Source organism: Ambystoma mexicanum, chromosome 1q (genome assembly GCF_040938575.1).
Source record: "Ambystoma mexicanum isolate Mex_15411 chromosome 1q, UKY_AmexF1_1, whole genome shotgun sequence".
NCBI lineage: Eukaryota > Metazoa > Chordata > Amphibia > Caudata > Ambystomatidae > Ambystoma > Ambystoma mexicanum.
The window spans coordinates 109,738,662-109,763,519 of record NC_090922.1 but is presented as its reverse complement, the minus strand read 5'-3'; the positions used below and the strand labels follow the sequence as shown (position 1 = coordinate 109,763,519).

Genomic DNA, 24,858 nt, shown 5'->3' with positions numbered 1-24,858 from the left:
AGGGAAAAAGGCAAGGATAAGAAGGTTTATTTCCACACACAAATTTGAAGCGCCAACAAAGAACTGTTGCCGCGAAACGTTCTGCCAAAATATGCATAGAAAGCATATTATGATACAAAGCATCATCGATGACATCACATACAGTAAAAACCTGCACGGCTGGTTGGTGAGATCCTAAACAAGGATGGGTCTTTCCTGACCACCCCAACATTCTATTAAATTGCCATTCCACATGCTGCACCCTTCGGGTTTCCACCTGGACTCAAGTCATTTTGGGCATTCCAACACCAATTTGATACAACCTAAAATTGCTTTTTTCGCTAGACATCATATAATTGAAATGTTTTCTTCGCTGGCTTCTCATCTCCTGATCCAGATCAATGGACAGATCTGCCATTCTGGGAAGAAGCAACCGTGCAAGATAATATTCAGGACTAGCTTGAGAACAGTGTTGTGTTTATGTAAATTTTTTTCAGTAGTCTAAATCATCTGCAGAACATAGTAAATGTTAGCAATCGACATCACAGGTCATTAAAAGTACTAAAGATGCAATGCTAAATCCATTTTAAATCTGGCTTTCTACAGTACAAAGCAGTACAGTACCACATGCACCCTGTTATTGTTTGTCTCACCCAAGATCTAACTCAATCATTTTCATTACTGTAAGGAAAGTTAATTCACTTCAGCTAACAAAAACGAGAATCTAAGTGCAATCGGGCGGAAAGTGGCTAGATTGTTAACTTTAAACCCACTAGTGCTGATTTTGAGCGCAATGCCCAATTTGGTTTTACAGGGTCTTATTTGGAGTGCCTTGGAAAGATAATTCGAAAAAACGATGCCGTCTTGGCTAATATTTGGGATACCTTCAAAATGATGCAACAGAAGCAGACTGTATAATGAACACTCTAGACAAACCATTATCAAACCTTTTTAAACAGCATGCACAGTAATGAGAATGCAAATAATTGATTGTGAGCAATAACATTTGAAACATTCATGTAAATCTCACCATATAGGCAATTGTTTTGTTTAGACAGGACACCTCACTCTTTAGCACATCTCTTCTCTGTGAATGTCTTGTTAATATTGTAAAATTATAATGTTTTATTGGAGTACAATGTAGTCAATGGTTTAGAACAGCAGGAAGAAGGGGGAGCAGAATACCTGAGGTTGAAGTAAAGTGGGAAGCATGAAAGCTAGTGAGGTGGCAGTTGGAAAGATCAGGATGGAACAAGAGTGTCTGCTTGTCCCAATGCAGTTGCAGGGGTGAGATTTATATCTGAAGCGGTCAAACCCATCGTAGGAGAAGGAAGGAGAATTTGGCATTTAGGAAGGAGTATGACAGAGCAAAAATAGAGCTTTTGTAGATGGAAGATATTTGGGCCCTAAGTGGCAGGTGATCAAGCCTTCGTTGTAATGTGGAGAAGGCAGACCAGATTGCCTTAGTCTCCAAGTTGAAGAAAAGCTCCACTGCTATCTACAACCTTGTGGCGGAGACACAGCAATATCTACGCAAGCAACGACTAGTACCAGAGGTAGTCTTATTCCGCCGTCAACCAAGCAGGAGGAAATGGACACCGAGTACATTAGAGACAGTCAATGAAGGTTTGGTCACCTAAAAACCATTGTGAACGTTTTATGGGGACCTTTGCACTTTTAGAACTGCTGTCCTGTGCTTTGAATTGAGTTTGACCTTGCAGAGTATTATTTTTGTAACAAGCCATTTTTACCTGAGATTGTTTTGCTCTCATTTTCTTTTTGGCCCCATTCTGCTTTGTGACAAACCCCATTCGGACTCCTCACTGTAGTAGGATACATCACTGGGATAGTTCCACTTCATCTGCCAACCTAAGGTCAATTGTTAGACACATATAGAAATCTCTGGGATTGCAGAACCTATGAAACTTCCTCAACCAATTTCCTAGAACCCTGACAAAACTACCTCACCTGGGGAAGATGTTACACTTAACATGTATTAAACAGTAATGCCTCCCATGTAGATCCTAACTATAATCTACACACTTCTATTTTGTATCCCTTCCGACCTCCGTTATTCTTGCCTTTCTACCACATATAATCTCTCTTGCCTATTCTCTATTTAAATTCCCATGAAGTTGTATTTTTTTAGTTTCTGATAATGCACCTCTACCTTCCTGACTGCCCTTGTGCTCCAATTGGATTGTAGGATTCCATGTTGTAAAAGTGCTCTGATGAGAGGAAACAGGGTGATATCTCCAAAATAAACCTGTAGGTACAAAGAAATGTAGTCTCATTCACTGAACTATTGTAAATATATTCGTACAAGTCTCATACAAAATGAGTACTATAATGGCCAAGTTGAAATTATAGTATATTTAACTTTTAGAGAAAGAATACAATTTTACCTTCAAAGTGTTGAATGATATGCCACTTCTTTAATTCTCACCCAAAGTGCTTAGCAGATAAGAATCGATGAGGCTTTGGAGAAATGAGGGGCAGATGGAAGTAAGGCAAATGGTCATAATGTTGGGGATGCTAGAGACGGGGACATTTTGCAAATTGTGCGACGCTAAAGATCTAGCCTGAGATAGAGTAGGGTTCCATGTCTATTTTTTTTTTGTATCATTTTTTACTGTGCGTTCGCTTGCTGCACCTTTTGTTCTTATGAAGATCCTGCATTGGAGCATTCTTTACGCAAGAAGGTAGTCCATCCTTCATCACCTGCCCCATCCTCCATCTTTGTTTGAAGGAGGCACCCAGCACCACTGTGTCCTGTTACCGGCCCCTTCACCTTCCTTTCCACACTCTGCCTTCCCCTCCCCACCAATCCCACAATGGCGTTAGTAGTGTGGTAAACGCCGGTGTTGTGGGAAAGATTGGGAATTATTAAATACAGATATGAAATGGTCATGCTTGTTGCTTCAGAGCTTAGTTGATATTTCTTGTTGTGGGTTATATCAACAGGTTTTAAAAAAGGCCTTACTTCGAAAAGAACAAGAGCCGGATTTCGAGGAGAAGAGGCTTACAGTAACCATAGGAGAAGATGATCGTGAGTTTGACAAAGAGAATGATGTTTTCAGGGAATGGAATTACCGCATCAATGCTAGAGACCAAGGGTAAAGAATGCTGCGTTTAAACAAAAAAAAAACTTTTCTGTGTTTGTGTTCACACCTTAAACACTTTTGGCTGGCATTTTGTTAGAGCTAGTTAGGGGATGAACTTTGTATTGGTTTACTAGGCTAGCATCGTTTTTACAACTGGCTTTGTAAGTTGGACTTCTTACAAGAAATGTTGACGTGAGCAATTGTTTTGAAGTTGCAGAGTGAGACCATAATGTATAGTTTTTTTATCTAAGTTCTGGAAGTGGTCATGATGCAGAAAGACAATGTAATATCTGATGGGGAACAGTGTTTGGGGGAGGTTGCAGACAATCACTGAGTATGGATGCACAGTAAAAAGAAAATACAAGTATCCAATGGAAATATTTGTGGAGGGTTTAATCTCTTGTCGGTTAGGATTTTGCTTTACTTAACCAAAAATTGAAATAATTAAAACTGTTCTCCCTTTTTTTTTTAATATGGGGTATGTCTTTTTAATTTGCTTATTAATGCAAGATAATTTAGTTTTTTAGTTCTATTTATTTTGGCTCCTTTTTTACTTGTTCTATTCATTCTAATTACCATTCTGTTATGTTTCCTTTTTTGATTTTACTTTGATTGCATTGGGGGTATTTTCTGTTGGGTTATGTTCCTTTAATCCCCCAGTTCAGAAGCTTATTTTTCCAGTCTAGTGGTACATTTAAAGATAATTGTCTTACGTTTTTAGAAAGGTGCCGGATATAGCCTTGATGCACCCTTGGGGCCCAGGCTTGCTGAAAGAGGATTGCACTGAGTTTGTTCAGGAACTTGAACTGGCTGCTTTGGGTCTCTGAGGGCGTTTCCTGTATTTGTACATTTCTGTTGTGATTTTCTTTCCAATCTGATGCCTTGGATCTTGCATGGAGTACATTGTCTAATGCGTTTTTAATTCATAGGAGCCTACAAACCTATTGAACCCGTGAACCAGACAGTGATTTAAATTCTCTGGTGTTCAGTTGGGTCCCAATGGAGAGTTTGTAAGGATTGATCAGCATGGAAACAAGGGTTCTAATACATTTAGGTAAATTCATTCACTGTGTGATGAAGATTGAAGATGTGGAACTTTGTCATCATTTCGAAAAGTTGAGAAATGTCCAAGCCCCACTAATTGTACAGTGCCCTCATTCAAACTGCAGTGTTTCACCCTATCCAAATTTAGTAGCCAGGTTCACAAGTAGCAGCCTATCACTGCCCACCAAACCACTAAGCAACAGATCTGATTTTACCGGGAAAAGATCAAAGATCAGGCCCCTGCCCTCCAAAATACCACCGCTCTAACCATATACTCCTGTGTCCCCCAACTTTCGTCTATACTTTGGGAGTTCATGCTGGTGGCTATTAAATTGGATCCATTCTTTCATCAAAAAAAAGTCCCTCGGTGTTATTGGCTTGCACAGTTGCGCCTAGAGGTGAATCTCTCTAGATGCCACCCTGCCTCACCCCGGCAATGCAACAGTACATATGTCTCGTTTATGGGATAGTGCTAGTTGCAAAAGGCCCATCTGGCTGCGGACCGGCACTCGCTTTGTTTCAAAGGTTTTGGGACAGAGCATCGGTGGGATTGCTGCCCCTGCTGCAATGTGCTCTTGATCCACCCTTTGCACTTACAGCACTTCGTTAACAGGCAGAGGCAGGCGAGTGATACTATCTTTGAGTGCCCTGACCTGGGAACTCCTTCCCATGGGTTCCCCACGCTGGTAGGAGTCCAAATGGCTCTTTCATATCTGGAGGGAACTTGAAGGATCCAAGTTTTGGTGCTAAACATGTGCATGAATTCCCCTGATAAGGATTAAGTCCAGGCACAAAACCAAGGATCCCCTTCAGAGGGCACACACCAGAGTTTTCCCATACTGGGTTAATTCTGGGCCTAGGCCTACATTTCCCCATTCTAGGGCAGTATCCAGGGCTGGAAGACTGTGGATCTGTCCAAGAAACAAAAAAGGCTGAAGCCTGCCAGTATTGCTATCGCCCCGATACATCAGACCATCATTTAGTATCCATTGAGGACACAGAGGTCTTCTTGGTTCGTTGAGCTGTGTAGTCAGTGGCGGGGTTCTGTGGAGCACATTACAAATAAATGGCAGACGGCACACTAAAAGTATAGATAGTGGTGTCTTTCCTCAACATCCCGTGTGACAAGAGAACTGTGGCCAGTCAGAACAGACTTGTCTGGGATCCACAAATCTTTGCAGCGTTGGGCAGGAATCCCTGCTCCCCCACGCCCACCCAACTGTATAGTGGCATCTATGTGTATGTCACTCCCTTCTGTCCTAGAGCTGCCGCCCAATGCCTTCATACTGGTATATAGTGACCAGTGCTTGACTAGAGCCAGAAGCCCTTATTGCTGTCCAGAATCTACTGCTTCTTTTCGCCAGTCGGAGGAGAGGATTCTTTCCTTGAACTGCTTATCTAGTCCATGGCATTGAGGGGGGTCACGTAAGCAAAATCACAAGGGAGTGATGGCCTGCACCATTGACCTCCAAATGCTCCCTCTCCACCCCTGGCTTTCTTTATATTTTTCCCCATTGGGTTTGATTCTGGCACAGTCCTCATGGTGCCAAAGCCCCAGCAATTTAGCTGCCTGCCCACCTTTACTCTGGCGGCCCAGTCTCTACTGCCGTTGGGCTGCCAACCCCCTTCTCCCAAGGGACACCCTTCTCTCCAGATAACTACCGGCGGTGAGGATACCACTGCATAAGTGCCTTCCTCTGCTTGCACCTTGCCTCTTGGAATTCTTAGCGACCCCTCGCTGGAGCCCCCTGCATGCAGATCCTGAGCTTTCATTAGAAGTGCAGAGGTCTGGTGCCGGTACAAAAGGATGTCTGGGCACAAGCCATGAAGGTATGTCCGACACCTCAATTTTCGTGTCTTGTGAATAGGATTGATGTCACCCCTCTAGCTACTTGGATTGCTTGCCTGTCCTTACCCCTGGATTTCCCATCGTTTATGGCTTCAGCTACTCTTCATTCTAGTCTGCCTCTCGGTCATCTTCCACTGCTTTTGGACAAAGAGCTATTTATGGGAGGCTGTTGGTGAAAAGATCTACCAAAACTACTTCCTCCAACTTTGGCAGAGCGTATGTTGACGGCCAATCTCCTGAAATGGAACTTTCTGAATTCAGAGTTCCTGAGCCCGATTAAACTTCTTCCGAGCTGGGTTGTTGGCGGTTTACCAGGTTGTGCAAGACATCTTCCAGTTAGCAGCTGATCATCTAGATACGTTTGCAAGGAGTATGTTCATTAGTGTTGGTATGAGGCATAAATGTGGAACCCAAGGCTTAATGCAGCTCTATCGACTCCCCTTTGATGGATGGACCTTTTCCATTACTAAACTGACGAGGAATTCCAAAAGCAAGACAATCGCATGGGTACCTGTAGGAATTTTCACCTCTGTTCATTTTCTCCATAAATTATCCATATACCCACTCTGCACCGCATAGCAATATTATGGATGTTTTATAAGGCTCATCACTTAAGTTTGTATGCACCTATCTCTGTGACGCATCCATGTTCACCACAGCCGTGTTCACATATTCTGACCTGACAGCACAAACTGGCGCAGATGCCCTTGCTGGTCACATCTCCGGCCGCTGGAGAATAATGTACTCCAAATGCATTGTTGCAGTGAAGTCACCATGCAAATGCTGAAGATGCTCTGCATAGGATTGCATATCGACACTGCATTCTTTCATATCAAACCTTTTTGAAAATAATTTCTAAAATAATTGAAGCAGTAGGCATCAGTGTAATTTAAATATTTGTTTTAATGGGATTGTAAAAATACACCACTATTGTTGAAAAGCCATCGGGGCAGTAATCATTAAGCACAATAAAGGAACATGACATTTGTATTTCAATCTTTGTTCAGATCCAGGGTGCTCTGCAAAGCCAATCTCTGACTCTGTTAAAGTTGTTTAATGTTCCACCTGCAACTGTGTTGTGCCTTGTGGTATGTCGAGAGTACCTACAAATTCTGTTAGCCACAACACTGAGTGAAGAGAACAAGTTTTTATTCTGTGCAAGAACACTTTGGCAGCAGGGTGATTTCTTCCAGGATCAGTTTTAATTGCCACACAGTTTTGCTATGGAATGTCATCCATTGGTTACTGAAGATCCTATATCGTGAACCATAACACTGTGGCATACGCAAGTATCTGTCGAATGTCAATAACATAAAAGCATTTGGACTACAACTTCTTTGCCACACGTCCCTTCTCATGTCCCTATGTACTAGCTGTGTGCATAAGTGTCAACCTCGAGACAGTACTTTTCCCCATTGCCCGGACTTATATGCCAATACTTTTAATGTAAAAAAAAAATAAAAGCCAGTCCTGGTATGCAGTATTAAAACCAGGTCTGGCTCGTGGTGTCACCTATTTTAAAGGTCTACTTGGCTGCTAGCTTTAATAGTTCTCAAACATGCATTTCGTTCTAATCTTTTTTTTTTTTTAACTCACTGTCAAAGCTATCAATTCTCAATGGATGCAAAATGTTCTACTTGCACAGCGAATGCAGAATCGATTTTCTGCGTTTTCTCCTGCTCACACACCAGCTCTCGGGATTCAGTAATTAATTTAAATCCATATTGTTCACTTGTTATACCCTTCTGCCTTAAAAAGAGCAAACTGCCTTGCAGCTTTTCTTGTCCCGTTGGTATGCCCAGGACATTCGCCGTATGTTACGCTCACCTGGTATCCATGGGGATGCCACCCACCTGCGGGGACTCTGGTGCCCTTCTCAGCCGCTCCCTGGTATAATCAGCGGGGGAAGTTCTGCCTGGAAAACAGGTGGGCAATGTTCAAGACTGGGCAACTGGGGTAAAATCCTCCCAACACCCCGTATGCCCGCAGCCCATCCCCGGACCTTTCCTCACCTTGTTATGGATTTTGGCGTGCTCTCTGTCCTGCCTTCTTGGCAGGGGTGCGTTGTCTTTTGTGGGCGAGTGCGATCTAGTTACTTCACTGATGCTGCCCTTTAGAGTCTTTCAGGTAGGTCTTACTACTGTTATACTGTAAGCCTTTCTTGGATTCAATAATGTCTTTTCTCTCTCCTTAGGTGCGCGGAAGTTTGCTGTGGAACATTGGCTGAATTTGGACTCACCGGCAGGTGAGGGTGTTTCAAGAGCGCCTTCATGCGGTAAGTAGGCGCAATGCGCAGCGCTATGCCTTGCCTTTGCTAACCTGTTGTCTTTTGTTCCCGTAGGTTGCGGTGCTCACCTGGAGCAAGAAGTTCCAAGGCGGTACTGGTCGATGGGCGACTTGACAGGTAAGCTGCCGGCACAATTGTAAATGTCTAATGTCTTGTTTCTCTCCTTTTGCAGATCCGACGGTCCGGGAGGCTCGCTGTTCCTTGGATGCTGTTTGCAGGAGCAGAGGGCAGCTAGCGGTGGAATCACAGGTAAGCTGCTGTCCCTTTTGTTTTTCAGGTGCTGTTGTTCCGAAGTTTGCAGATGCTGCTGAACACGATGAGTGTCACATTGTAGGATTGCAAAGTAACGCGAAGCGTGTTCTCCAAGTTGGGTATGGTTTAAATAGCATCAAGAAAGTAGTCCAGGTAAAATATTCCCTAGGCTACCACACCCAAAACAATATACCGCATAGCTTGGTTCCAAGGAGCCAAGCTATGTGGATGTCTCCATGTTGACTGGCATTGAAATAAAGTAGTTCCCAAACACAAGTCTCCATTAAGTATGAGCCGGGTGCCAAAGGAGCCAGGACTGGCCCCAAGAGGGCCTATGCAAAGGATGCCTAAGATTGATGGGGGGGCCCGAGCCGAAACCCCTCCTGGCCCATGGGCCTGCCGGGGGGGTTTCAGGAAGTGGGTTGTGACAGCGTACCAATGAACTTTTCTCCAATATAATTTTGATTGCAACTGCCCAATGCCAACCTCAGCAAATACCCATAGAGTAATTAAAGGAGCGCATTGTACACTTTTGTTTTTGTCAGAAAAGGATTTTTGCTCCGTACTAGGTGCAAATGACACTTAAGTTCATAAATGCATACTGTAATATTCTTTGCCACCTGTATTTTGTTTTGGTTATGTTAATAAATCCTCAAATAAATGGTTTGCGAAATTGCAGTTTAAACTTGTACGTTTTTTCACCAAAAAGCACAGGGTAGCGGAAGTGACATCACACGACCCTTGACTTCTGATGACATCAGGAAGGGATCATTTGATCCCCAACCTGAAGTGACATCATGGGAAGCGATGGAGCACGACCTTTCACCCATTAGCAAAACAGGATGTAGCATCACATAGAATTGTTCCTAAGTACACTATGAAAAATATGGTTACGATATCACTATAATGTGATATACATTTCATACAAGATTGGATCACCATATGCATCGGTGGTATGTGTCTATAGGCCCATATTACTAAATTACTGTGAATGCAAGCAGACGTCCAAGGCTAAATGATAATGATGTGTTATTATATAGCACTTACGCTTGAGCGCTTTATGTAACGCAAATATACATACACCAGTTTCTATCGATCTGGTTGGTACAGGTGATAAGATTGGGCCATGTTTGACCGAATTGCTACTTGCAACGGGACCTACCAGTATGGACAGAAGTGCGGACATAAGTGGGGCACTGTCCCCCTCGGAGCCGCTGAGTCCCTCAGTGTCAATTTCTTCCAAAACATTGTCCTACAAAAACACGCTGCATGATGAATTATTTGAATGTGAGGAAGTCGGGAGGGGGATGACCTTGCAAAAGACTCAGCAAACCCAACTTTAAAGCACGTAAAGCAAACAAGGAACACAGATTGTTCTTCGGACAGTGGTTCTTCCAAAGATCAAGCAGCATCTCCCTCTCCGGATGTAGGTGGTGCAGAAAGGTCTCCGGCTGCCAGGCTGGTGCAACCTTTGGAGGCAGGAGGGCTCCACTCACCAGTAACACCTGCAAGTGAAGTCGTGGACCCTCTGGCCATATACACATTTGGCTGGAAACCTAAAGAAACCTCAACTAACGGCCCCTTGCAATCGATGGTATCAAGTCTGTGGAAACCTAGGGGGATCGGCCCTGTTTCATTGCATGGAACCAAACGTTTTTTTTACACCAGGAAGAACGACAGTGTACATATGGGAGGGGGAGGCAAAATAGTCTCAGGAAACTGCAAGGCTCCTACACCTCAAGTAAACGATACATATCTGCAAGGGAGGGCCGGTATGACACACTACTGGCTCTGCGAGTCAAAGCCAAAAGCTACCACAGCAAAAAAGGTTCAATGGGACCCCCAAGCAACTATGCTGGTAACAGGTCATAAGAAGGGAGAGTATAGGGGGGTGCTCTCGGCAAGAACCTACACAAAACCAGTTAGCCCATAACATTGAGACAGCCCTCAGATTCTGGGGGCGGACTTAAATGCAGGAAACAGCCTGAGTTACCGGGAAGCAAGACTTACAGGGAAGGAAATCACCAATGGAACATCTAGTAGCTATCCCTCATCCAACAAACGCCAAAGGTTACCATTGATTGACGTGGAGTCCGTCCGTCCCCCCCCCCCCCCCCCCAGCAGATGAAGATTTGTTGATGGACCTAGTGGCCTCCCAAGTGGAACAAAGAAAGGAGGAAAAAGCTGCAAGGAATACAATAGACACTAATATGATAGCAGCTTTCACCATTACTATGGCCCCCTTTATGAAACTCATCACATTTTTTGTCTGACCAATTGAAAGACCAGACAGTGATAGCTATGCTTCACTCTAAACACATTTTGGTTAAAGGATTTATCACTGCTATCCAAGGTAACTTGGACAAAAACTCTGAACAGACAACTCTGATTCTAAAAAACATAATCTGCCAATCATCCTGGACAAAACTGTCAACTCCCAGGCCAAAAACCAACTATTGGTGCCAGACTCCTATAATGAGGGTCTTCAATCTGAACATCATTAGAAGCCCCCCCGCCCCCGAAAAGTGGGGAAAACAAACATCTAAAAGATGGTAGTGGTGAGGATGTTATTACAATTGCGGATGAAGTCCTGGAAGGGCGGTGACCAGCCTACTGAGAAGGAAGCAGTTTCTCACCTTCCAGGTACCAGTACCTCATGTGTGGATATAACAGTTAGAAAGGACTCCTCAGTCATGGAAGACGCAGATCCCGACAAGACACTCATGCTCCCAGCAAACGCCGAAAACGTAATATCTTTTCCAAATTGGGAAGCGGTGACTTGGGAGCCGCGGCGGACACAGATTCGCCACAAACAAAAAGAATTGCGCGAAAGGAAAAATTGAAAACATCAGGACCACCCAAAAACACACTGAGGAAACAGCAGCAGATTAAAAGAGTCGCTCCAACTAAAGCAGGGAATCCACAACAAAAAAAGGTTAACACCATCATTTGTAATATTGTAAGGCCAGACAAATCGGTGGTGTTTGAGAGACCAACAAAGATAGCGGTACCACATGCTGCCGAGATAGTGAATTTGAAACGGCTCCTCCCAAGCTGGTTCTGAAACGGGGTAAGGCCACCGAAAACTCTGAATTGACTGAGGTTGAGATGGCCATCCTTCTAAACCTTTCAACACACTCCGACATGGTGAAAGAGGTGAACACTGACTCATCGGAAGAGTCTGAAAGTGAGGACCAAGGTGGAGATGAACAGCACCAGGAAGATGACAATGGTCCCTTGATTGTAGGAGGGAGTGCGGCACAGGACGTGGAAATCACTTACTTACAAAACACCAGACCCTCCGAAATTGGCCGCACTAGTTTGAGCGCAGTAGCAAGGGCAAGATGTACGCCAAACATTAATCCTCCACCGACAAGGAACGTTGAACACACAGAAGGTTCCTCACTGGATCAGGACCATCATCTTTGAGACGAACACATGGGATTTTATCAGAAAAGGAAGGTACTCAGGATGAGAAAAGAGGAGACTGACGTGCCTGGAGTTTTATTTATTTATTCACATTTGTTGAGCACACAACATCCCACAGGCATTGTGGCTCTTGTTACAGTGGGTGGACATGGCTCTGTTACATAAAGAACAGAAACAATCATAATATGTACAAATAGTATAGACCAGAAGGGAAGCAGGAGGTGTGGAGGCTGCAGAGTTATGAGCATTTAGTTGAAGAGCATTTGAGGTTTTTCCGGAAGCCGTGGTGAGAAGTTTCAGCTCTGGGTATAGGTGTGAGCGCACTCCATAGCTTTGTGGCAATGTAAGGGAATCGTAACCCTCCAGCCTTGACCCTGTTGATGAGCGGCACCATGAGTTGGTTGGAGTAGCGTGTTCTGGTGGGCCTAGATGAGTGATCTGGATAGTGAGAGGTAGGATGGTGCTGTGTAGTTGATGCATTTGTGTGTGGTCGTGAGAATTTTGAATGTGATGCGGTCTTTCACTGGGAGCCAATGAGCCGTCTTTCTTGCTTGTGTTATGTGGGCTCTTTTAGGTATACTTAGTGCTGCTCTGTGAGAGCGTTATTTTGGGTAGTCTGGAGCCTGTTTGTGTTTTTTTTTTTTTTTTTTTGGAGGTGCCGGCTAGGAGCGCATTGCAGTAATCCAGCTTCGCCCCTATAGTAGCTCTGGCAATGGAGAGACGATTGTCCTTTGTTAGGAAAGGTTTTATCGCATTAATGCGATAAAACCGGAAGCAGAGACAATAGCACTGACTTGTTTGTTCATGGACAGCGTGGCATCGATGTGTACCCCTATGGTTTTTCCAGAAGATGAGACAGGGGTGATGCAGTTGTCGATATGGAAATTGGCATAGAGGGCGTCAAGGTTAGCTAAGGTGGACCTTTGACCAAGAATGAGAATTTCAGTCTTGTCCCCATTAAGACCAAGGCCATTTGTGGCCATCCAAGCTTGGATGGTGGAGTAAATTTGCCTTCGTATTATAGCGTCTTGGTGATAAATTCCTGTTAGTGGGAGGAGCACTTGGGTATCGTCAGCATAGTTGGTGTATGTGATCCCAAGTGCATCCAGTTTATCAAAAAGAGGCTTAGTGAAAAGATTGTATAGCGTGAGGGCAGTACAAGATCCCTGAGGAACACCACAATGAATGATGGTGGGCGTTGCATTAGCTATATTTGAGAAGACTTTCATAGGTCTACCTTCTAAGAAAGTTTGAAGGTTTGCCCTTGTCCAAGATATGAGTGATTTGATTTTTTAGGTCTAGTAATGCGGTTTCAGTTCTGTGCCTTTTGCGAAAGCCAGACTGTCTTTTGCCTAGAATGGAGTTGGTTTCAAGGTAGAGTTAGAAATATCCTAAAGGATAATGAGAACCTTACAATTACAACTAAAATTGCAACTCCAGCCAGTACTACTGTCTATAGATATAACCTGCAGAGGGTCCTGAAAATCAATGACTATTTGATCCTGAATAGGACGAACGTCACGAGACTCGTACAGTGTGTGCCGGAAATGAAAACCACTCTAAGAATTTCCAGCCAATAGTTTGCTGACGATTACAGGCTAGATCGAGTTGCAATTCACTCTGTAGATCTAAGAGTGAAACATCTCCTGGACAAAGAAGGAGCAAGATTACTTCCGATGGGGTTTAGCCTGACTGAATGGGATGTATATGATTACCCCAGTAGTAAGGAGTACAAGAACCAGTCAGGCTGGGGTAAGGAGAGGGCACACAAGGACATACGGACAAACAGGAGACCGTCGGATAAAAATATACTTCACAAATGATGGCCCAGGCTGGGCTTACAGTGGACAGAAAATCTAGCACTCTAGGCGGCCCGCATTCGATGGACCTGGGGGCTCGGAACTCAGCACCTGCAGGAAAAAAAGGCAAGAGTCGAAAGGTGAGGACTGGCTAGCAGGCACACTGGCTTCAAGATCATAATGCCAGCAGGAACTACAAGAGACTACTAGTCCACAACTCACTACCAGCAAACATTATAAATTGATGACCTTTGGATCCTGGAACACCAGGGGCGTCATGCACTGCTTTGGGGAAGGGGACATCATTTTTGAAGAATACGACATCTTGTGCCTCCAGGAAACCGGGCTTAGGGAAACACCAATCCTGGAGGGATACAAAGTCCACCTTAACCCAGCCATAAAAAGGGAAGTGGGACGCCCGACAGCTGATTTGATTATCATAGTCAATAGATCTATTGGCTGGCAGGTACGATCTACGAGGAATCCAACCCCCTTCGTCCAATTAACTGTATTGGAAAACACAACCAGCACCGAAAGTTATCCGAGATCCCTCCTGATTTGGAACCTATACTGGAACCCAGCTTTTCCTTTGGCTGGTAACTTGGTAGAGATGTTGGTGACCTATATAGATGAGGAAATGGTGGCCAACAATAACCTAGACATCCTTTTTATGTGGTGACCTGAATGTAGAATGCTTTGATAATGGCAATGCATTAATACACGATTTACCAACAAATGCATCTCAAATTCACAAGAGGGTTGCACTGGAGGAAAGAACTAAACAAAAGAAATATTTACATAATGGTTATATAAAGGGGGACATTCCTCCAAAAAAAACTCGGAAGAGAGGCGATCAAGGAAAAACCTTGGAGTACTTATTCGCCTCAGAAAATCTCTGGGGAAAGTTGGGTTCTCTGGAGGTAATAACTTCCCAAAGTGATCACGGCCTACTCCAGCTAAAAGGTACTCACAGGGTCACCGGAAACCTCCATCTGAACTACACTTCACCTGATTTGATTCTGTAAATCATGCCCGGTCAGAATCGCCTAAGATTTAACCAGAGTTGGCCCGCCTGAAGGCACTAGTCACTAATGGACTCACCACAGACAATGCAGGAAAACCGCAGTCGATCTTGGAATACCCATTGGTTTTAAAAAATTTGAAGCAAAAAAGGCATTAGTAATACGCGAGTCCATACGGCCAAAGATGCATTCAACCAAGAAGTGGCAGTTATGAAGAAAGCACTGAATGAATTGCGACGTAGGCATAAAAAAATCTCCTACCTCAGCATCTGCAGAGGGGATCAGACGGGCAAACCAATCTCTTAGAAACTGGCTAAAATATCATAGAAGGCGTTTATTACAGATGAATGGCGAAAATATGCTAAAGTTATTAGCCTCAAAGAACACCACCAGTATGTGCAACCTGTTTAATGCCCTAACTGCCCCCCAGAACGTCCTACTTGGTAACCCAGTATCGGCAGGATATTGGGAGAGCCATTTTGGTAGACTATTCAATGATGAGGGGGATCCAATTCCAAAACCAGCTAGGAGTAGTCCTAGAACATGGAGGTTCGTCGTCGACAAAGAAGAAATCAGGATCTTGATGGACAAAGCAAATAGCTCCAGCGCCGCAGGGCCTGATGGCCTTACTAACGTACTACTAAAAAAAGACCCAGACAACTTGGCTGACTTTATGGTAAACTTGTTTGAGAAAATCAAAGACAATCCCACAATCCTGGACCAAATCCATCGTGGTAACCGTTTATAAGAGGGGCAATAGGTCTGACCCTTCCAACTATAGACCTATCGCCCTCCTCGATGTGGTTGGAAAATTGTTCTCCGCAATTGTACTAAAGCAACTAAACATGTGGAGTAAGGCTACGAACCACCAGGACCCCTGGCAAGCAGGTTTTAAAAAAAGTCACAGGAACATCTTTAAACCTATTCCTGGTTAATCTTTTTAAGTGCAGGATAAAAAGTTCCAAGATCAACAATAAAATTTACATTGCCTCGATAGATCTGGCACATGCCTTTGATTCTACAGACAGGAACATTCTTTAGTCTAAATAGCAAAAATATGGTTGTCGGTTACATTTAAGAGAAGCACTGGAACTACTCCACACGTCGACTACGATCAGAGTAAGACTTGACAAGAGGGGGAACCCTTTCTAAGGAAATACAGACTTCGAAAGGCCTAAAGCAGGGGTGTCGCCTGGCCCCTGCAATTATCGACCTCTATACGTCCGACATTGTAGAAGAGTTTGTAAATGTGAGATGTTTTCCACCACGAATCTCTGGAATAGTAGTGGGAAGACTCCTCTATGCAGACAGCCTCTTATTATTAGACCAAGCAGAGATTGGTCTGCAAAGAGAGTTGGATGCTCTGGCAATCTACGTTGACGGCAATGCGTTACAATTAATCAAAAATCTTCACGCTAATCAACGCTAGGTGTCCACAACATTCCAAAAAAGACTGGCTCATTAAGGGGAGAAAGTCCTTGAAGTGGCAGAAATGACATCTCTGCCTGTCCTTGAACAGCACCACTGATTCTTTCGGCCTGGAAATATTAAGATCTGAAGCCAGGAATCTAGCTACTCGGGCTAGAATTATCAAACAGAGGTATGGTAAAATCTCTATCCCCGGTCATCGAGTTTTATAAACTCAAAGTAATGCCAATACTTTCATATGGTGAAGAAACTCAATTAAGGCTGGCAGGTTCAGCTTGGCGATATGTGGAGGGAATCTTCTGGAGAAGAACTCTAGATTTGCCCAACTAATTGCCAGCCAAATAATTCGGAGAGAGCTGGGCTTGACATCTTTGTATGCTGCTGCGGAATGGAAAACGCTATCTCTTCGTCGCAAATGCCTTGGCCCTCCAGTAGAGGGAGGCTTTGATTTACTGCACCACGCCCTAAAGAAAAATCAGGAAAGATCCCTGACTGAGTGGAAGAACATATGCTCAGAGATACTCCAAAGGTTGGCCCTCTCAGAAGGTACTCTGCTGAAAAATCCAGTGCTCGTAAAAAGAAAACTACTTGATCTCGACTGGATAATTACAAATGACAGGATTACCTCATCTAAAATAGGAGGTGATCTGGGCAGTCTCTTTGGGAAAAGGGGATACATTGAGTTACATTAAGAAATTTCCTTCACCTACTCTAAGACGAGAGTTCCTGAGACTTTGCCTCAACCTCTTCCCCACCAAGGAAGTAACAGAGATGGCGGATGGATAGTGAGTGCGAATTATAAATGTAGACTATGCGCAGAAACATTTGAAACTCGGATGCACTTGATGACTGAGTGCTTGGCTTTGAAGGATTTAACGACAAAACACTTGGGTGATTTTTTTTTTTTTTTTTTTAAACTGCTCTACAAGGTCTCCAAGAGAAACTTACCTTCTCTTGATGCAAGGGAGAAGAATCACTAACATTGGGTTTATTGGCCTTTTTTTTTTAAAGACATCTCAAACAGGTTTTTTGAAATTGCAAAAGAGTCCTATTGTACCAGAGGTGAATTAACAAAATTATAATGAAACCTGGACTGTGGTTACCTCACTGGTCTCGACATTGTATTTGTATGTGGTAGTAGGTTCATATCCCCTTATCCCTGTGTTTTAAAAAAAAATGTTGTTGCCCTATCACCATTTTAATACCTTTTTTATGTTTCATTTTGGAGTTATTTACTTGCTTGTTTTGAATAATTATGATAATTTATTTTGACTGTGTCTAAGTGTAGCATAAAAAGTTTAAAGTTGTAAACTAAAATGCTAATAAAAAATATATATACATACAATATCACCCGACCTGTGTTGGTACTCGTGTATCGACCTCAGAAGGATGAAAGGCTGAGTTGAGGTGTTAACGATCAGACTAAATCAGTGACTCCGACCACCCCCCCCCTTCTCCCCCCGAAGTGCTCCTGAAATAAACCTTTGAGTCTAGCAATTATTGTATAGAATTCCAGAAAGACACATTATTTGTTCTGATTCTTTCTTATTTAGGGTCACTGCTCAAAGTGTTACACTTGTGGCACCCCGGTTTTATTTATTTTTTATTTTTTTGAGGCCTGAATAAGGACGCCAGCCACTTCACAAACCAAGAGCCACATGAGCTGGCCATAGCCAAGGAGCTTGCAGTAAAAGGGGTAGGAGTAGACGTTACTTAAGTCTGCTGTAGAACCCATAAAAGCAATTTGTTGACTTACACATACCGACATACAGTATAATACAATGGGCATCCACAGTAAAAGTGCAAGGGACGAGTAAAAGGGGAAGAAAAAAAAAACATTAAAGCATCTATGGGCTTCAGGAATAGATTAATCGAAAGGCCCTGAGAACAAATGTTCAAATGGGTAAAGCTGAGGAGAAAACAAGTCCCTTGTTAGGCTACATTGGGCAGTTCTCTTTTCATATTTCCACTGGTTTGATGCCACTTCAACTCCCAGATCGCCAGGGGCCCAGAGGGATGAGATTCACACCAGTTAAAATTGATTTAATGGAGTAATTTTCATGGAAGGACACAGTTCCCGGGGCAGGGGAAGGCCTGACTGCGATCCCACTTTTGAGTGGAAGGTCACCCGGATCTTCTCAAGACATCCCTGGCCTTTCGTCTGTCCCTAAAAACCAATTTGCCAGTCTACAGGTTTCACTGGTCAGTCTAAGGCACCCCACCATAGCATCCCTGGCCACATTTCCCCTGAAGAGTGGGGCCAGTGGAGGCATTTATTCAAGAGGGCATCCTTCGGTTCCTGCTTATCTACGAGCAGTTTGGGGACCCCATGATGCAACATAGTGGACCCTCTTGCCCCCTCCCCCCCCCGGATTGAATTTACGTGCTGTGGCTGGCCTTTCACTGGGACACAAAGTACTCGGAGTGCTAGGAGCGTGGGCTGCTGAACAAAGGGGTTTAGACCCCGGCAGGGAAATCCTAGGTGGTTCACAGGGAACGCTGGATTTTTGTGGCAGATCGGCCTGATACTGCTTCACTATTGGAGCATTGGGAGCACTGGGGTAGGGAGTGTTCGGGCGAGGACACAAAGGATAAGGCCCCACAGCAACATTGGCAGTGCCCATGGGAACTACTGATAGAGCCTCACTCTCCCTCCCAACCCCTTATCTCTCCTCGATCAGGTCAGATGGGATGTTTTTTTATTGCAGCCAATTGGAGACCCCCCACTCTCCCCTCCACACACTATGGAGTGGAGGCCCCAAACTTGGGTGCCCTCTTTAAGTCGGGGGTGGGGCCCCTCCAGAAAGTTGAGGCAGTTTCTGCGGTTCTCAGTGGTTGATTCCTTGGCTGAGCCCCCAAAAGGAAAGGTAGTGACCACAGCGACCGCTGGAGCAAGGACTGGGACCCTGCCATGGTCATTACAAGCACTATGGCCGCCTCCTTCTTATTAGCACCGTTTTTATCCAGTGGGTTGCTTTGGTCTCTGGGTGAGTAGGTAGATTGAAAAGGAGAGCGGATTTGGACAGGACCTCCAGCTATTCACCAGGCCTGGGCCTTCAAGGCTCTTCCCACAACCTCATCCTCCCAGGCGTACTCTGTCACGCTCTCACCTCCTGTCTGTCTCCAGAAGACAATGTCCAGACAACGTCCACCCTCCAGGCCGCGAACACCCTGCGGGGTGCCAACAGCTGCCACCCTTAATCCTTGACGGGCTTCGGCCCTGACGGGAAGTCCTCACGTTTTATGCAGCACGGGAAGGTGGGTGGGGCATGGCCACAGCAACAGGACCCCTACAGGAGTCCTCGGGAGTGCGGGCTGGCAACACCCCCCCCCCCAGTCCCCACCGTCTTTAGGGGTAGCATGGGCGACCCCCAAGTGACGTCCCTGTTTAAACTGATATGCACCCGTAACAGTGGGGGAGCTAGCTGTCTGACTTTGGTGTGCTTGAAGCTTCCAAGTTGAGGAACTCGAGCAGAATACAACTAGGCCATGACCTCAGCCCAATGTGTCAATAGGAAAAGTGGTGCTGCAGCAAGTGTAGGTCTGAATGCTCACCTATAATTATTTTTTTGTTATAATTGGTTATAACACGCTTAATACCCAGAGGTTTCTAAGCACGGACCTGGGGATCGAAACTGTGTTGCTCCGTGCCCTCCTGCTTCCAAGGCGAGTGCGTTGCCCCGGAGCTATCCTCCCAAGATATGAGCGCAGACTGTTTAAGTTGAAGCAATTCTACGTTGGAAACCGCAGAACACCTAAAGTGGCATGTGATAGAATCCTTCTCTGCCCATATCCATATACCCCACTTGTGGAAGCAAAAGACTCTGCTACACTTATATATGGCACACACCTCTGATGATTAGCGTCTTGGTGGAAACTAATTTTCGTCTAAATTGTGTTGAAAGATGGATCAAATGGGCCAGAGGCAACTTGATTGGGCTGCTGGTTTCACAGGAAGGGAATGAGTCTGTAGCACATTGGGCTAATACATCTACTGCAGCTATGTGTCACATGCAGGTAACTAATCCAGATCCTGGTGAGATACTGAGGCATGCACGTTTGCTATGTTGGGAACTGTTGTCACCTAATATCACCTGGAGAAGGTGCCCTGTTTTGCTTCCCATCACATGTAGCTTTTCAGCACAGACACATACTTAATTTATTTCCCCTCATTTTTATTCGGGCATTTGGGAGCAGTGAGCCAGCTTGTGTATGAGACCTAGAGGGCAGAGAACAAATAACCAAGCCAAAGCTGATGGTCGGCATAGAGGATTTGGGGGGGCCCACCTCTGGCGCAAAAGGAAGTACCTGCCTTCATTGACCATATCTTGGCCCTTACCAGCTCAAAAGAATGCCTAGTAAACCTATTTCTGGAGCTTGTGGATCTGCTTAGATCACATGCTCTGCATAGTCCGACATCTAGTGCAATTTGCTGAATAATACAAGATTGGTTTTCGATACTCAAAAGGGCATCGACAGGGCATGTTAGTAATACTATCCCTACTGTGATGTGTACTGTAGCCATGTTGCTTCACGCATTGAGGTCCTTCAGATTGTTTTTTTTCCGCATTTGAAGCCGTTCACAAATGCAGAGTTCTGTTCCAGGCTGATGCCTTTTAATTAGTTGAAAGTTTAATTGCAGACTTTATTTCTTTCCTTTTTATTGTTCGCTTTGCTGTATGTCGAACACTGCTCGACTGCTTTAGACTAACAACCTCGTCGACTGACTAGATGCGGCCTACACAGGCCTCTTCAGCCCTTTACAGTAGAGAGCGAGGTGGGAGGTTATTCATACTGACCTCTTTAGAGAATGCATGTTCTGTCACCCACTTCCCTTTTTTTTCGCCAATCTGCCCTTGTAAACAATAATGGACAAAACTCCCTTTTTAAATTTTTCCCTACCCTCCACCGAAAATTCATGTGGAAGGACAGGCACAGAGTGTGCAACTACTGTCCCCGAGGGATCACTCTGAAAAAGTTTGTAAATCCTGTAAACCTTTTCACCAGAATACCTTAAAGGATCGGCGGACCAAACGCGTTGTTGCTCACGCCATGCAGGCGGAGGCCTCCATTGATGTGACGGAAGACTGCAGCAAGGGCAGTATCAGGGTCATGAGTGACGCCGAAGGCGAGCAGGGTTCGTCAGAACCCCATTTGCGTGCCCCCCCGACTCCAAGAAGCAGGACGGCGGCTCTATGATGACAGGTGGCCACGGTGCACACAAGCACAAAGACACTAAGAAGATATCCCACGGCCGGCTCAACGGTACTGTAGAGTGCCGAAGCACATGCGGTGTCCAAGGAGAGCCTCGGGTTCTTCACTGTCCTCTGGACCATCGCGTACGCTTTCACCTCATGACAGACCTCCGAAACCAAAAGTGGGTTCGAACAGCGCACATAAAAAGGCCCTCCTTTTGTGCGCTGAAGAACAGGCGGTGAAAGGCATTTCAGCGTTCCCCAAGAAAACCCCAATAAAGCAGGCACTAATTAAGAAACTTGTCAGTGCTTCCCTGCTTGAAGCAAGGTCGCTGAAAATGAAAAAAAATCCAAAATGTTGACACCTTTGGCCCCGAAAACCACGCAGGATGCATCCCGCTGCCCCCCTCTTACCCCTTAAACTCTCTCGGGTGCTATGCGCCAAAGAGACCAATCTCCCTTCCAGGCCACCCCCATCATATCAGGCTTTTCACCTTCATGCGAGTACACACCTGAACACAATAAAATCTTACCTAGTTTTGTAGACTTTATGGACAGACACCCAGAACAACTTTCAATACTTGAAGATGCCTCACAGCCAGGGGCCATAACACAGCAGACCCCCCTGCCGAAAGGTCTCATCTTGAGCCACAGCCTAGCACCTCTGCTCTATGCACTCCGGCCTCGACCTACCAAGACCCCTCTCAGGACTTGTATTATGACGACCACCCAGGGTCTCCAGGGGACCTTTATAGTCCAGCCTAAAACTAATTGTATGATGACGATGACAGCATTTACGTGATCAAGTCGCCAGACCACCAGGACCAGCCGGTAGCAGATTCGCCTGTGGACAACCAACTACAGTACAATGAACTGCTACTAAATGCGGCACAACATTTTAATATCGACACTCGGGAGGCACAGGTTGACCAGGTCTTCGTGGAAGACATTCTGGCAGACAAAAGGTCCACCACCCAGTTTATTCCGCTCCTGCAGTCTGTCCAGACGCATCCAGCCATCCCTGCTAGCGCCTAGTCTCACAAGGGCGGTCAACCCCAAAATAGAGAAACTATTCAGACCGGTGCCCACCGGACCCCCTGTATATTGGGGTGCTGCTAAAATCAGATTCCTTAGTGGTCACCACCACCAGAAAGAGGGCAGGCAATTCCCTGCCGTTGGCAAAGGCCCCGCCAGACAAGGAAAGCAACAAGATATATAATTTCGGGAGAAAGGTTGCCTCCTCTGCAGGATACCAGACCAGGATCGCCAACAGCACTACGCTTCTATCTAGTTATGGTTGCCACAAATGGGATGACCTGGAACACCAAATCGAAGCTGCCCCAGAACCATTAAAGGCTGAATTGTTAGACTATCTAAGACGGCAAGCCGATATCAAACTGCATACTGAAGAACAACCTTGATGCGGCAGATAATGCAGGACTCATCGTAGCAGAAGGTACGCTCATCAAGCACCACGCCTGGCTCAGATAATCTGGGTTTAATTTAGAGACTCGGGCGACCCTCTTAAACGTGCCGGTGGATCAAATGTGTTATTTGTGGAGTTCCATCAAAGACGCCCTTAAGAGTGCTAAAGAGGAATACAACACTCTGAAATCCCTTGGACAGTTGACAGACAAGCCCCATGTTCAACTGGGCTCCCCAAACTCTAGGTGGTTTTGGGGTCCGGGTGCTCAACGTGGCAGATAGTCCTCGTCTTGTGGCCAATCACAAGGTCAAGGTTCCCCTTCCAATTTTCAAAGAGGAAATTTAAGGGGCAGAGGAAGGGTCAGAACTTCACCTGGGAGAGGCTCCACCCCTCCCAAACAATGACACACCGCTTTAGGTCTCCTGCCATGGCACTCCAGTAGGAGGCCGAATTTCACACTTCACCCACGCATGGGAGGGGATGTCGTAAAAGTGGCTGTTGTCCACCGTGGCAGGTGGGTATTGTATCCAGCTGGTACAAAAACCACCCTAGTTCCCGCCAAGAAACAGGAAAATGTCAACAGAAGAAAGATGCATTCTGTTGGAAGAATTAAAGGCACTGCTAAAGAACACCATAACGATCGTCTCAGCAAACCAGGTTAACAATGCTATTTAATCAACGTACTTCCTTGTGCCAAAGAAAGACCTTTCCATGCACCCAATATTAGATCTGTGCCCTGCGAACAAATGTCAAACCCCAAAAGTTTCACGAGACCATAATCCAGAGGTAATCCCACTCCTAAAATGGGGGACTACATGGCGACATTGGATATGAAAAATTCATACTTTCATATTTCAGTGCTCTGTGCGCACAGAAAATCGGTGTTTCAAGATAGCGGGAGTTTACTACCAGTACTCCTTTTCGGCATCGCCTCAGCACCAATAGTATTCCCAATAGTGCTTGCAGTAATGGCGGCACGCCTGCGCAGAAGGTCCACCCTAGTATACCCTTATCTGGACGACTGGCTAATCATTGGGGAATCTCCTCAAATTTGCAAACAAAATATGCAGAAGACAAAGTTTCTTTTCAATCTGTAATTCTCCATCAACGAAAAGAAGTAAAGTCTAGTCTCCAGCCAAACAAACCAATTCCTAGGGGCTATCCTAAAGACAAAGGAGGAACTGGCTTTCCCCTCAAACGAGAGAGTACAAAACATGCTGTTGCAGGTAACTCACGACAAGGTCTGTCACCAGTTAACGGTACGCAAATCAATGCGCTTGCTGCGGAGGATGGTTGTTGAGGAGAATTCTCTGAAATGTGCCAATCCCTTCCACCTTAGAGACCCCCAGCAACTTGCTGGATTTTGAGGACTAGATTTTTTTTTGTTTTTTTACCTGGAGAGAGAGACCCTTTTTCCCACTCATGTATTTTAATGTGATTTGGAACTCTGTTTCTTTTTGTTATGGAGTCTGATAAACTCCTTAGACATCATCTTTTACATTGTGTCACGCAGCACCTTCTGTGCAGTGGCAGAGGGAAGTTTTTTAAGATTTCCCAAAGGTTTAAATACCTTATCTTGGATAAACTGTTTCCAGCAGCAGTAGAGTGAAATTGACTTTACTTACATTTGTAACTTTCTAGACCCAGCGCACACTATCTTACATTAGGGTGCTGGAGGGGTTTCCTAGTATCCCCTTTGTCTCGCTTCTCATGTAACATTTTTTATGGTACCCTTTTCTCATTGAATGGCTGGTGGCAATGGTTTTGTTTGTACTACCATGGTGTGCATTTACCAGAGGCTGTGTTCGCAGCTGCAGTAAAGCACCCAAGGGTGCCATTTTTGTAAAAATGGTCCGGTCTTCAAGGTCTGTCTTGAGATTTACTGTGTTCACTTTGCCTTTTGGCAGGATTCACGAGTGAAGCCCACCTCTGGCTCCAGGGTGTCTGGGCTAGGCAGGAAGTGAGGGAGGTGCCCAGAAACTCCCTGTGCTTAGTCCCCTAGGAGACCCAAATGCACTCTGTGGTGATTGGCCTGCTGACTCTC

The 24,858-nt window shown here is 45.1% G+C and overlaps 1 protein-coding gene across 3 annotated transcripts in view; it reads left to right on the top strand.

Annotated features, from left to right (window-relative positions):
- Window positions 1–24,858, top strand: part of ZC3H18 (zinc finger CCCH-type containing 18) — a 1,042,429-nt gene that overhangs the window by 350,645 nt on the left and 666,926 nt on the right. For all 3 annotated transcript variants that reach the window (XM_069636029.1, XM_069636019.1, XM_069636037.1), the window contains exon 6: window positions 2,944–3,095. In XM_069636029.1, coding sequence (XP_069492130.1) covers window positions 2,944–3,095 — 152 coding nt within the window. The remainder of the gene's footprint in view (window positions 1–2,943; window positions 3,096–24,858) is intronic.